At 39.0% G+C, this 15,876-nt stretch overlaps 1 protein-coding gene across 7 annotated transcripts in view; it reads right to left on the minus strand.

Moving 5' to 3' along the window:
• LOC118233205 (ankyrin repeat and IBR domain-containing protein 1-like) overlaps window positions 1–15,876 on the minus strand; it is a 252,676-nt gene that overhangs the window by 207,885 nt on the left and 28,915 nt on the right. For all 7 annotated transcript variants that reach the window (XM_035428618.1, XM_035428620.1, XM_035428621.1 and 4 more), the window contains exon 4: window positions 11,301–11,483. In XM_035428618.1, coding sequence (XP_035284509.1) covers window positions 11,301–11,483 — 183 coding nt within the window. The remainder of the gene's footprint in view (window positions 1–11,300; window positions 11,484–15,876) is intronic.

Consider the following 15,876-nt stretch of genomic DNA (forward strand, 5'->3'; position numbering starts at 1 on the left):
ACAATGACGGTAGCCTAATACATATATAGTCCCGTTGCTACCATAACATAACGACCTACAGCTGCAGTTTCTCGCTGCAATTACTAATATTGAATATAAACAAAAGACCCAAATTATGCTGTAAATCGTATTCTCAATTTAATCTCTAAATCGACTGTAAGTTTAGGGTTGTAACTAGGTAGGTGACTTAACTCATCTTAACTATTGCTTGTATTTTTGCATAGACTGCGTTGTTGCTGTTCTCGTTTGTGTTAGTGTTAATCAGTTTAACCTTCAGGGTCCAAGTTGAACTATGCGGTTGTTCCCTGCACTTGGACCGGTACTTCTCTCTAGAGTTTTCGTCATACTTGTTCCTGGTTATGGTTATACACTTTGTTGTACGTCGCTCTGGATAAGAGTGTCTGCCAAATGCCTGTGATGTAATGTACTGTAACAATGGAAAATGTTCAAGTAACACAGAGTTTATTAACAAACAATTTATTACATACATATTTATATTGCGAGTGCGTGTGTGTGTGTGCGCTCCTTCTCCTTGTGTGCAATTATGATGTGAAAACCATCGGAGGACCATGGAAGTGGAAGACCCTAGTATCTAGACACTAGGCACGGGCCCGTCCAAAGGGTGGCTCAAAAAAGAGCCCGGGGCCCGGCTACAGCAATTTCAGGAATACGGGAACACGTAGCTGAAATCCTCTAAGGAAAGCAACCTCACAGCGATCTCATCTACGATCAGTAGGCAGCGTTGTGCTTCACTTCGGGGGCTTATTCCATTATTACGTTACAGGCATTTAGCAGACGCTCTTATCCAGAGCGACTTGCATAACTTTTACATAGCATTTTTAATTTTTTTTACATTGTGTCCATTTATGCAGCTGGATATATACTGAATACTTAATACTTCAGGTTAAGTACCTTGCTCAAGGGTACAGCGGCAGTGTCCTATTCCGCTCTTACGGTTAGTTCCCAGCCCAAACCACCGCAAAGAGAGCAAACTTTTTTGTCAGTGACATTCCATTTTCACGAGCACAACGTTTATTTCGCATTTTTGTATGGCCATTTCCGTGAATAAAATCGCATTTATCGTTATTTTCTGTTAAAAACATTTAATTCATATTCGGGGAGATAGCCAACTACTCGCAAGTTAAATGACACGTTAGCTGTTTACTAATACCATCGCACCGTTTCAGGCTGGAAAATAACCCGTTAAACCAGAGAAATTGCCGAGTTGTCTTATAAACTTTATCGCTGCAGAATACAGCAAGGCTGGCAGTGTCGGCATAGCAACGGACGCCGCAATGAAACTTCAAGCACGTCACAACGGGTACAACAGCTGGCGGCTTGTGGAATGTGGGATTTGTAGTTTTTGAACGATTAGCAGGGGGAGGGAAAGAAAGATTACCATAGGTTGTAATCTTTACTTGCACACTGTGCTCATAAATTATTTTTCCGGTTCGCACATATCTATTTTCAGGGGCAAATGCGAGTGAAATACTCACACTGTAGAGCCCTGCTTACCGTCTTTTGTCACCTTTTTATGTCATTTCCAGTCAGAAGAAACCTATTCATCAAATACAAATTCACTATAACTCAAAATTTGGCATGGGTATGAATAATCTTGGGCTTAACTGGACATACATACATGCATATACACATATATATACACATACACATATATATACAAAACATACAAAAACTCTTGGCATTTGAATGGATCTCTATGGGAATTGGGGGGTGGGACTAGATTCAGCTGTAAATTATGCTGATACAGTATAGAACACATTTGTTGGCTAAATGGCTTTAAGTCATCAAGGGACCAAGGTATCAAATGAGCCTCAAACCACCGTGCTGCTGCCAGATATGAACTAGATACTACAAGCATTGTTTCTCCTGATTAATTTTCCTGTTGAACTCAATGGAAAAATATTCATGGCAAAACCAAAATGTATAAGAATACCCTTTAATAAAAGCTCTGAGTATGCGCTTTGACCACGTGTGAATTGTTTGATTACAAACAGAGAAAATGAAATATTAAATCAGAAAAAAGAAAAGATTTTTTAAATAACAGTAAGCATGGGTATGATGCTATCAATTGTTTCTGGTACAGAATACTGCATCTCTGAGCTAAGGGTCTCAAGAATGCTATTTGAATTGTTATTTGAATATTTGAATCCACAAAATAATTGTTAAAAGCTTCTGATATCATACTATGATCTTGAGTGTAATTTCCATTCATGTAAAGTTTGATATTCTGTGTAGACTTACTAGTAGTAGAATTACTCCTTCCTGTTAATTTTTTAAGATTCTGCCAAATCAATTTCACATTCCTTTTTGCTTTTTTTACTATGTTGGTGTAAAAATTTGCTTTGGCTCTTCGAAGTTCATTTGTTACTTTGTTTCTTAAACTGGTAAATATATACGCCTATCATATTCTAATCTAGACTTAAAAAATTGTTTCAATGCATGGTCCCTTTGTTTCATAAGACACCATAAATCCCCACTTATCCAAGGAAGAGAGTTCCGTTGTCCATATTTGTTTTTCACCTTCCTCATAAAACTGTTTACAGTATTCTGAATCACATTCATAAAAACATTTACATCTTCCTCTGCACAGTTGTGAGAGAGATGTTCTTCCCAATTTATACCATTTAATACATTTTTTAGGTTGCCAAGCTCAAACTTGGGTATTCTAAGTTGATGAAATGCCCTAAGTTTTCTGGCTATGAGTGTTAGATTGTGAGCAGACAATCCTGTAGTCATGTTAAACGACTTCAATATACGGTCAGGCTTATTACTAAAAATCAGATCAATTTGTGTTTCAGAGGACCTAGTTATCCATGTGGGGCCTTTAATGAGTTGTGATAGATCAAGACTGCTAGTAACATCCGGGGCTTCAGCCTAATATGTACTGTTTTCTTGTATGGGGTTGGGATGACATTAACCACTTCACGCAATCCCCCAAATGGTCGGCATGCCTGCATGCTTAGACTGCTGAACTCAGACATTTATTGCTCCGGCAACCAAACTATTGGGTTGAAAACAGAAACTCTTTGTTCTAATTTCATTAGTACACGACAACTATGCTAAATATGAAGTTTCACAGTGTCACCAGTGTCATGCCGATCATTCATTTAACAAGCACCACCTCCCTGCAGTCTCATCTGCAACTACACACCCCGCTCATGACACACTGAAAAATAGTGTCTATCTGGGCATTCATAAAAATATTCTTTCACCACTAAAAAATTGTATACCGTCATAGCAACAACATAAACCCAACAATAAAGCAGTGAAAATGCTGCTCACTGAATAACAAAATAAACAAGACAAATTTTTCTAACGTTATACCACATCATTCAACTGTTAATATCGGGGACTAAATATGGAATAAATATACAACCTTACCATTGGTTTTATGCGTAGAAATGTTCCTTTTGAGACTGAGTGATCATATATTGTTTTGGACAATCCATTTGTGAAATACACACTCATTTTAATGCCTGGGTATCTTCCAAAATAGCTGTGCGTAATACCACACATGAAGTTTACGGTGTTTTTATTACAATCTGGCTTCATTGGCAAGTAATCTAACCTACAGGTGACAGTATAAGCTTTCTAATGACGTATAACATGTCTGATTTTACTTTTGGAATAGCCTTTTATAAACCTGCGTATAAACCTGCATAACCGAAAGTTATTAAATCTGATTATCAATGTTTCATCTTAAACCTTCATAAGGGGCACATTTATATGATTTATAATAGATAAAAAAGCATTTTATTCATTTTTGGAGAGATTTTTGATGTTTCTGGACTCAGAGATATTTTAGACCACTGTGCTAACAGAACGCTTGTAAATGATGCAAAAGTGAGTTTCTTGAGTCAAAACAGTTGATTTGTAGTGAAATGCATGATTATGATTATGTTGTGATTTACAGCAATGCATATTTTAGACATTTTGGATAGATTTGAAGACACTGGGTATGCTGCCTACTTTTTGCTTCATAGATCTTTAGCAGTTCTACATATCCACCCTTAGATTTTACGCACTTGTGGTCAAGGAGTTTCTGATCCAGAAACAAAGAAACAATGGGATCTCTCAGTATTTCATTGTAAACTAAAAAATGTATTGGCAAAAAAAAAAAAAAATTCATTTTTGCTTTTTTGCCTAGACAATTGCATTTGTGGTACTTTATTTCTTCCTAAAGTATGAATACAAACTAATTGAAGTAATGTAAATGGTACAAATGTATTGCTTCATTTAAACCATTTTTCAAGTCTCTGTGATGCTCACATCTGGTATTATAAAGCTTTAAATAGGGTACCCCCTAAATGTGCAAGGCATGTGTGTGAAGGGGCTAAAACATTATTCAACTGTCTACCACGTTTTAGCGATGGTTCAGCTCACGTCACATCCAGTTCTTGAAACACAAACCCGACAAAGCTGCCAACTGAACTACCACCGAACACTTACGTTACAGTGTGAAATATCCTCAACAGCATTTTCCATAGCTGCACTGCCATACCTTCAGCTATTGTTGGCTTTATGTTGTTGCTATGACGGAATACAAATTTTTATTGGTGAAAGAATGTTCTTATGAATGCTCAGATATACCCTATTGCCCACTGTGTTGTGGGTGGGGGGTGTAGTTGCAGATGAGACTGCAGGGAGGGGGTGAAAGCTAGAACAAAGAATTTGTGTTTTCAACTCATAGTTTGGTTGCAGAAGCACGGAAAGTATGAGTTTACCAATGTTAGGATGCTGGCATCATGGCTACTAGGGGATTGCACCAACAAGTTAATGTGCACTTTTACTTTACTTTTAAAAAAAAAGCACGAATGCTTAACATTTTATAAAACGAATACTAAAGCAAGAAAAGAACAGAAGAGCACACGTGTTATAATTCCAAGACGTTGGCAGGCTATAAACAAAAGTAGGCTACTGCGCCACATAACATACAAGTTTGATTTCAAGTTATTATGAAAATAAATCTGTTTGCGGCTGCAGATTTTTAAAAATGGCGGTTGAGATAAAACACTGCGAGTAGTCGGCCAATCAGAAATTTTCAGCGCTTGCGCCACACCCCAAAAGTTCCGGTACTTTTGGAAAGTACTACCCCCCAAGCAGGGACTTTTCTTGGGGTAAAATAAAGTCCCCGGAACTTAATTTAGACCCTAGTTCCTGCGGTCGAAACGGTTCCTAGTTCTGGGGTAAAGTTCCTGCGGTGGAAACGCGGCTATAAAGTGTAAATTTTCTTGGTCAAATGTGTCCGTGGTTTTAAAGATGACTGGTCAGTAAGCACAGCTGAGCTCCAGTTGTATCCATATGGCCTGGCGATATGGTAGGAGGTTAACTGAATGTGTAGATGGCACGTCATAATGCAGTCTATACGTTCGATGAACGGCAGGTAGATGTGGTGCAAAAGTAATAGTTGAGAAATAAAAGACAACTATTAGTGAGTAAATAAGCATGTATAAGAAATTTGCTTCAGGTGGGGTTTTAACCTGCGACTCAACGATCCATAGACTGTGATGTTACCACTGAGCCACGAACTGACTAGCAATAGAGACTGGCAATTTTCTTGGGTAAAAAGATAAGTCCATTTTGCGTGTGTATGTGACATTTTGATTGTCTGGTGTCGGTGAAGGATTGGCTGGTGCATGTAAAATGACCAATGGGGAGACATTCTTTGTAGGCTAGGAGGCAGGAAAAAGCAGAAGGAGAAAACGCAAAATCCCCTTAGTTTGGGGCTTTATTGTGTGGACATGTGCAGTTGTTAATTAATTCTGTCTGTTGAATTAGGGTCAGAATGTACCGAAATTAATGTTTTTAAGGGCTGAGAGTCTGTGGCTGTTGCTGAAAAGTGCCAAACTCTCGGTGCTGTATAGGTATGGGGCATGCCGCACCTAGGCATAACTTGGCTGTATGGCATACTTGCAATCCCAATATAGCAACTTATTGGCAAATTACTCCTTTAAATTACATAACAGCTTCAAAATTCATGGTTGAGATAATGGGTGTAATTTATTCCATAGAACAAAACATGAAACTCTTTTCAGCTTATGTTAAGCACAGACCTTATTTTCAGAAGAAATAGCAATCCCGATGGACCACACAATGGAAAAAAAAATCCCAAAAAATTGAAAAAAGCACTGGAAATCGGCCAATGGAGCCCATAGCTCAAAATGACTACTAATATCTGGGTTTTAAGACTACAAACTGTGGCGTTCTTGAATCGGCAGTTGAGTTTTATATTAATTAAACAGCACAAAAAGTTTTTTGGACCACATTGGTTCCACATCAGGAATAGACTTTTATATGTTCAGGATACTGCAAAAATGGAGTTGGCAGAATTAGCACTGTTAAGACTTACACAGTTGAGGCCAAAAGTTTACATACACCTAGGCTAAAGATATTCAAACTCAGTTTTTCACAACTCCGCACATTTCATGTTACCATACATTTCTTTTGGCAAGTCAATTAGGGCATCTGATTTATTTCAGCTTTAATTCACTATATCAGAATTCCAGTGGGTCAAAAGTTTACAAACATCAAGCAACTCAGCTAAGACCTCAGAAAAAAAATTGTGGACCTCCACAAGTCCGGTCCCTCCTTAGGAGCAATTTCCAAACAACTGAAGGTACCACACGCATCTGTACAAACAACTGTATGCAAATATAAAAATCTTGGGACCATACAGACATGTCATCATTCACGAAGGAGGCACAAATGAACTCCCAGGGCTGAACTAAATTTTGTCCAAAAGTTTCAACTGAAATCCAAGACTACAACAAAGGAACTGGTGAAGGAGTTGGAGGCATCAGGTACCAAAGTATCTATATCCACCATTAAGGGAATCCTACATCACCATGGCCTGAAAGACTGTCGCGCAAGGAAGGAGCGCCTACTCCAAGATGGCATAAAAAAGCCAGAATGAAGTTTTAAGGTGATCACCAGGACGAAGACCTAGCCTTTTGGAAGAGTGTTCACTGGTCAGATCAAACAAATATTGGATTGTTTTGGCCATAATGATAGCTATGTATGGAGGAGAAAGGGTGAGGCTTTTAATCCAAAGAACACTATCCAAACTGTGAAGCATAGGGGTGGCAGTATCAAACTAGCAATATCAAACTGACAAACTAGAATTATTTCTTGAAAATAATAACATACTAAGGGAAGGTCAACATGGTTTTTGCAAGGGAAGGTCATTCCTGACAAACTTTTGACATTCTTTGAGGAAGCTACCAAGTGTCTGGATGGGAGCAGGGCTTATGATATTATATACTTAGATTTCCCAAAAGCATTTGATAAGGTACCACATGACAAACTCATTATCAAATGAGGACAGTAGGAATTACAGGAGGCATTTCAGAATGGGTTCAGAACTGGTTACGGGATAGATCACAAAGGGCAGTAGTAGGAGAGATCTTATCTGAGCAGGGTATTGTGGGAAGTGGAGTTCCACAGGGATCGGTGCTGGGTCCACTGCTCTTCCTCATTTACATAAATGACCTTGACACGGACATTGAAAGTACACTAGTTAAATTTGCAGATGATACAAAACTGGGAGGTTTAGCCAACAGTTTGGAATCTACTAAAGTAATCCAAGAAGATTTAAACAGAATCCAGAAGTGGGCAGAAACCTGGCAAATTAAATTCAATATAATTAAATGTAAAGTTCTACATGTGGGGAATAAAAACATAGGGCAGGATTACTTTATGGGTGGTACAAAATTAGAATGTGCACATGTAGAAAAAGACTTGGGAGTAATAGTTGATCAAAGCCTATCAGGGTCTGGTCAATGTGCAGTAGCAGAAAATTTTTTTTAAAAAGCCAACTGGATGCTGTGATACATAGCCAGGAGTATTGAGTATAAATCTAAGGAGATCATACTCACACTATAGACGCTTTCAACGATAACAACATAAACAAACGTTACTGCGCATGTGCGTTGTTCTGGCCCTAACTTAACTTCCGGCAGACTTCCGCAAACAATCAATAACAACAGAGTCCCTTTAGACTATTTCTGATAACAAGCAAAATAAATAACAAGTAAATTATGTTAGCTAGCTAGTTAAAACTATGGCAAGCCAGTATTATTTGGGGTTACCAGTCGAAGAAAAGAACCGTTACTTGGCCAAACTCAAATGCGATAACGTTGCACTACCAGAAAAACAAGCGACAGAAACAGATAACTGTTGACAGTATTGCACCTTGCGGAGCATCATACATTCCTTGCATAATCCATAACTGTTCTGGGTTACATGCACACACTGTGTAAAAAGTGCACTCTTTCTATGATATTGCTTAAAAACAATGACTAGAGACACAAACTGGGGCTAGTGGGCAGAATTTGTAGCCAATGCAATTACTGTAGGTATTTATTTGTATAGCATGCATTGATGGAAAAACATTGTGGCTCTTAATAGTTTGGGTCATCTTGCTAGGTTACCACAACAAAAAATGATCAGGCAATGTAACGCTGTCAAGTCATTGGAAACAGGTATCATAGCGTTCGTTCAAAACGTAGCTATAGCGTATCAACTACTAGCATTGATCTAACGTTTCTGTGAATAATTTATACAATGTTAGCTACGTTTAGCTAGCTAGCTAGCTACAATCAATTTAGTTAGCTAATTGTTCATAACTATTGAAGGCTTGTTACTGGTCAGCTAGCTATTAGTTATCGCTTATGAGTTTGTTACCTGAAGTCAGTGCTACAGTGAGAGCACCTATTCGACCACCTTCGTTCGACAGACAGGAAAACGTAAACTGATTTGCAACTATATATGAAATAGGTGAATTATCGGTAACAACCTGTACCTAGCTAAGTAGCAGAAAATGTCCTTGTTATCCTCCCGTGGTCATTTTTTCAACACTTTCACAATTTTTTTTCTGTGCCAGCAAATAAGTCAGAGGTGGTCCAGCGTTAGCTTTTGGTTGCTAAGGGGACGTGTATCCACAACCCTATATAAATGAATGGAACTTAACATAAATTTGCTAGCATACTGTATAAGTGTCCTGTCTTGCGTATTTGAGGTTAATATGAGAAAGGGTGGTCCCTATCAGCACGTCTAGGAATCCGTACATATTCACTGTTGTAACTCAAGTCGCAGGACGCAAAATAGCCGTTGGGAAAGCAGTTTGAAAGTATGAAGCAACGTCTGCGCCATTGGCTTTAATGGGTCACGATGAGATAATTACGAGCGTGTTGCTAGTCTTAAAGTTGATATAGTAAATAAGCCTGTATTAGTATTACTAAATGTGTATGTATGATGTTGGTTTATTTATTTATACAGTTTATTATGTGTATTTTTACAGGACTTACATTTTAATAGGTAACGATGTGCAGTTATTTCTCAAAAATACAAAGTAACAATGGGCAAGCACCAGCTATAATAAATGCAGGGATTCAAGAAATTCGTTTCACAATTCCCTAGTGGGGTTACAAAGTTTAATAATGTATTTTTACACATTTTCGAAATGGCATTTGTTCCAAGTTGCACCCCACAGCACAACAACCTGAGCCCAACGTCAGTCTGCTCATCAGATTAACTTTCACTCCGTTTGTAATCGGTGCCGTATTAGTCAGTAAACACAAACCCAATAATAAACAAACACAGACTGGAAGTTAACTTAGGGCCAAGCGCATAACCTTGGCAATGCGTGTGCGTCCGATGAAAGCGTCTATACATTACCCTTGTCAGACCACACTTAGAGTACTGTGCGCAGTTCTGGGGACCGTACTACAAGAAAGATATAGAGGCGCTGGAAAAGGTCCAAAGACGGGCAACCAGATTGAATCCGGGTATAAAAGATAAGTGTTATGAGGAAAGGCTTGAGATGCTTGGACATTTCAAGCTTAGTAAAAGGAGACTTAGGGGAGATTTGATTGAGGCTGTTAAATTTATTAAAGGGATTAATAAAGTGAACTACAGGAAATTATTAAAGTTGAGTTTGGTTAGCAGAATGAGGGGGCATAAATGGAAACTGGCAAAGGGCACAGACATTAGGAAATATTTTTTCACACAGAGAGTGGTCAATGTGTGGAATAGCTTGCCTGGACATATAGTGGAGGCAGAAACACTGGGGGTATTCAAGACCCGGCTTGATACAGTGTTAGATACTATCTAGCTTTTAGGTAAACTAAGCATTAAGTACAGTTTAGTGGTAGGAATAGATGAGCAGTATTGGGTTGAATGGCCTGTTCTCGTCTAAGGTTATGTTATGTTATGTTGTGGTGTTTTGGAAAAGGGACTGGTGCACTTCAGAAAATAGATGGCATTATGAGGAAGGAGAATTATCTAGAAATACTGAAGCAACAACTCAAGACATCAGCAAGAAAGTTCAAACCCGGTCACAACTGGGTCATCCAGCAGGACAATGATCCTAAGTATACCTCCAAAGTTGTAACAAAATGGCTTAAAGACAACAAAGTGAAAGTATTGGAGAGGCCATCACAAAGCCCTGACCTGAATTCCATAGAAAATTTGTGGACTGAACTGAAAAAGCGTGTCTGAGTATGGAGGCCCACAAACCTGACTGAGTTACACCAGGAGTTCTGTCAGGAAGAATGGGCAAAAATTCCAAAAAAAAGTATTGTGAGAAGCTTGTGGAAGGCTACCCCAAGTGTTTGATTCAAGTTAAGAAATTAAAAGGCAATGCCACCAAATACTAACAAAGTGTGTGTAAACTTTTGACCCACTGAAAATCTGATATAGTACATAAAAGCTGAAATAAATCTGTCTTTTAGCTATTATTTTGAAATTATCTCTTAGGGACATAAAGTAGATACCCTAATTGACTTAACACAGGAAATGTATGGTAACATGAAATGTGTGGAGTTGTGAAAAATTGATTTTGAATGTATTTAGCCTACGTGTATGTAAACTTTTGACCTCAACTGTACATTAGCCATGGAAAAATGCAGGATCAAATATAATAGTATGGTCAATCTCTGACAAATTCAGATTAGTAACTTTATTTATCTGTTATACTATTACAGAAGAACTATCAGGATTTTTCTACTATGATTATTATTTTCCTATTACATAGCTGTATGGTGAGCCAAGGTTTGAGGGGTGGGGGTTTGGTGACTGTACTTATCTGATTCTTCATGCAATAAAACAATTGAACCCTCCCCCCCGCCCCCAAACAAAGAAAAGAAAAACACCATTCATTTTCTATCAGAGGGTTTACCAAAAGGGATAAAGTGAATTTTCTGGTTACACTCACTAACTTGCCCTCAGATCATGGCTTGGGGAACCAGGGAAGCATCCATGAAGCAATCAGTCAAGTATACCTCTTTGTGGTGAAGGGCAGCATACTCAGCCTCGATGTTCTCAACCTCTGGGTTCATAGAAAAGACCATCTGAGCCTCAAGGCTGAGTGCCAACTCCTTGTGGTGCTGTTTTTCAGCGCAGTCGCATGGTGTCTCCTTGTTTTCATTCTCTGCAAACAGGTCTGCATTGCTCTTCACCAGGAACTGCAGGCAGGGAGCAGAAATGGGAACTGAGTATAACATGCAAATTGACACTATTCAAGCACACAATCACACAATAAAGCAAGGAGTGATTGACAGATAGCAATGTAGAGCTGGTTGAAAAACAAAGACTTGAATTTTTGCTGCAGCTCGTCTGGTCTTCAATCTTCCCAGATACTCCCACGTCACCCCCCTGCTCACTACCCTCCACTGGCTGCCCGTTATGGCTCGCATCAAATTCGAAACATTGGTCCTAGCATACCAGGCAGTCAAGGGATCAGCCCAAGCATACCTCCACAAGATCTTCAAACCCTACATGCCAGCCAGACCCCTCCGTTCCACTACCTCAGGACGCCTGGCACCTCCCCCTCTTCGCACTTGCGCTTCCCGGTCATGTCTCCTGTCTGTTTTGCCTCCATGATGGTGGAATGACCTTCCCGTGGAAGTCAGAACAGCTGAGACCCTGACCACCTTCAAACGACGACTTTAGACTCACCTCTTCAGGCAGCACCTCTCCCCATCCCTCCCTACCTCCCTGTAGTCTCTAATTGACCATGTAATCTTAGGGTTGTAGCTAGGTAAGCTGTTTATCTTAGTTAACTTAGTTATTGCACTTGTGCCTACTCAACTATTGCTTGTTTTATTTGCATAGACTGCTTTGTTGCTGTTTTTGTTGTGTTAATCAGATTAACCTACAGGGTCCAAGCTAAACTACGAGGTCGTTCCCTGCACTTGGAACTGTACTTCCCTTTAGGGCTTTCAACACACCTTTTCCTGGTTTTGGTTATACACTTTGTTGTACGTCGCTCTGGATAAGAGCATCTGCCAAACGCCTGTAATGTAATGTAATTTTCACATTTAAGGTTTGAGCCTAAGGTTGAACAGTACTGTTATCCCAGTGTTTTTATACAGTGTTACATCAAATATAATCTGTACATTCCATAACTTGAAATTCTGTGAAAGATTTTTCATGTGGCAACCCTAACTTAAACAATAGATTGGGCAAACTTATCGGCCAGTATATAGAATTACAGTTCAAAGGATATATTACCAAGTGGACATTTGCATGCAACACTGACAAAATTGATTCAACTAGTATAATTTTACAGCAGACTTTCATGCTTAAATTAATAATTTGAAGTTAAAGTTAAAATGGCATACAAAATATTTTAAAGTCACCACATATTCGTTTCAATTCATACCACTGTCACTTTGTCACTGTCTGCTCTATTGCACATTCCCTAATGGCCATTTCTACTTTCTTCCCCACACTGTCAGCAAGGCTTTTGCCCCAAATTTCAGGGTGGAGTGTCTGGACTCCCCCACCACTGCAATTCAGCCCCTCTTTCGTCGCCGCCTCCACCCTGCCCACTTCCATCGCCACCTGCTGCTCCCCACCACCGCCACTCAGCACCGCCCATCATCTGAGCCGCAATTTGAACAATGTAAACATTGATTGACTGACTATGTTGGTCACCAATCTACACCCTGAGCCAACCAGCAGAGGATGGGTTTCCCCCTTGAGTCTGGTTCCTTCCCATCTGCAACAAAGAGTTTTTCCTTGCCACTGTTGTTTAGGCTTGCTCCTGTGGGGGTTTAGGCCAGGGTTGTCTGTGAAGCGTACTACGACAATTGCTGTGAAATAAATAAAATTTGATTGATTGATTGATTGATTGATATGGCTGTTACAAGCTCCAACTCACCCCTGTGAAGAACAGAATTGCTGCGCACTGAAAAACTCCCCAAAAAATTCTGTATAAATCAAGTTGTTCCACCCACTTTTCACTTCATTCAATACCATCTGTACATACCTGCAGTAAGCCAATTAATTTCCATGTGGATGAGACTTTTTATGAAATAGTAGATAAATCCCAAACAGTTAAACACATTTATGAAAATTGGTGTGTCTATTACCATAAAGCCATACATGGACAGCCAAAAAAAAATTGACTACTTTTGCCTCTCCCAATTTGCGGCCAATATTGTGTCATATAGTGGCACTATAGTAGTCTTTTGAATTAACAATAACTGAAAATAGATAAGTCTACTCCATTTGATTTAGGAACCTGAAATTAATGTTCATTCCAGGCAGCTGCTGCCTATGAGGCACATTCGGCACTCCAAAAATATGATCCAAAAAGGCCGTAAAGACCTTTACTATGTTGTAACACTTAGATGGCATGTCGTAACACTTAGATGGCCTGGTGCGTATGTACAGCTGCAGCGCTTCCATGCCGCAACTAAAAAAGGTGTCACACTAGTGTTGTCACGATACCAAAATTTTGACTTTGATACCGATAACAGGTTTAGTATCAGGATAATTGATACTGAAACGATACTGATTCAATACTCGGTACCTAACGATACTGAAATTACCTTAATAGATCAGAAACGTAATGTCCACAAGGGTTGACCTCATTTTCGAATTCACGGTTTATTAAAAACTGGTTTATTAACAACCTTTAAGTTGAAGCCTGTTCAACATATCAATAAGCATAGGCCTATAGTGCTACAACACTAAACAATAGAAAAATATATTAAATATATTTCAAAAATTAAACAATTGTAAAGTAAATTATCTTTAAACAGGTCTTTCGCTTTAAAATAGATCTAAAAACAGCATATTTCAATAACAATACAGCATCTTCCTATAATAAAATATTTACAAATTAGAACAGCTATTGCTACTGAAGTGAACTGAGTCTAAGCTTGCGCTGTATCAACGACGGAGAATGCACAAGCGCACGTCACCTCACTTGCCAACCTTAATTGCTACTGCCATCTAGCGAAGATACTGACAAATTACACTTTTCATCCTCTCAATCGGTAATGCGGGAGACACGTTTCCCTGGCTTTTACATTTAACGCAAAACTACGGAAGGTCGGAAAATTCTATTACCGAACCATTTCTTTCTTTTTTTTTTTTTTTTTTAAGTACCGAAAAAGTGCTGGAGTTTCGGTATAATGTGCAACACTACGTCAGACACATATTCCAATCCATTGCTCAGCTTAGCAGAGAATGCACTTCAGAGCGCCTCAGAGACAGATAGAATAATAATACATATTTCAAATAATAAATACAACATTGAAAAAAAAAAACGAAACGAAATATCAACTTGCCATCCCTTACAGAATCCAGTAGCACCCCCAACCCCCCCCCCCCCCCACACACTTAACTTGCATGTGGGCTTCATTTTTTGCAAAGAAGTTAGTCATTTCAAAATGGCTTGATGAAACTTGGGATGTTCATTCATCCTCAAATGATGGGAACTGGACAAATGGTCATGGGCAAGACATTATCCTGCTCTAAATATGAGAAAATGTAAAATAAAATATTCTTTTACAGATATTTTCCAAATATGCAACAGAAATTAATTGATACATGAGGAACATGAATCCAGTGGATTACATAGGGGCTGGGTAGCATGTATTAGCCATGCCAACGGGGTTACTTTCTCCTTTTTCCCACGGCACGCAGGAACTGGCGCCGTAGGCTATGCATGGCAAATTGTGGTCACTCACTCACTCACGGATCGATTAACTTTAGTTAACCTAGTTTGTGCATACGGATGCTATCCTGCACACATGAGTAGGCGCTAAGGACACACAGTTACAACTACTGATACAGATGTATGGCACACGAAGGACAACAAATAACGTTACAGAGGTGAGGACGTGCCATAGCTAGCTAGCTATATAGCACAGAGGGCAAAATGGAGCTTTAGAATGTCACCAGCAGCGTATGCGCGTGAGCTCGACAACACATTTCTCATAGAAAAGGTAGTTTGCAGTCTTTTTTTCATTCATTACAATGGTGGTACATGACAAGAAATGACAAGAAGTAAGTGGTACTGTGTGTGCTGTTAGCCTTTACTGATTGCCGTACAAGGTTAATGTAAAGTACCTAGCACAATCTGACAGCACAAACCCATAAAAATGTACTGTGAATGGTACTTGCTCAATCGAACGGTAAATGTGAAAAACATTCCATTATAGTCAGCGGCACCGAAATTTTCTGTCACACCCTCAATAAATGGCAAATGTCCCAGTAGAAGATTGAATAATATCTTTTGAACTTATATATTTTCTGAAACGTTATCGATTCCACTTGGCCACAGTGAGTGAAACTAGGCGATCTGAGCGTATAGTTTCTATGTAAATTATGTCTAAAGGATTCAGCCTTGTTGTTTGCTACCTAAACTTCACAGCATAGCCATTGCCATTATTATGATTGTAGCATGAAGTGTCTATTTTCAAAATCCATTTAAACCATTCACAAATGACATGGGACTTTGAAGTTATAAGACGGGATGTATCAAGTCTCCAGTGAAAATATTGACTTGGCTATCAGTCAGAATTCTGAGAGAACCAACAGCCAAAAAATACAATTCACCAA

The sequence above is a fragment of the Anguilla anguilla genome, chromosome 8, assembly GCF_013347855.1.
Source record: "Anguilla anguilla isolate fAngAng1 chromosome 8, fAngAng1.pri, whole genome shotgun sequence".
NCBI classification, from domain to species: Eukaryota; Metazoa; Chordata; class Actinopteri; order Anguilliformes; family Anguillidae; genus Anguilla; species Anguilla anguilla.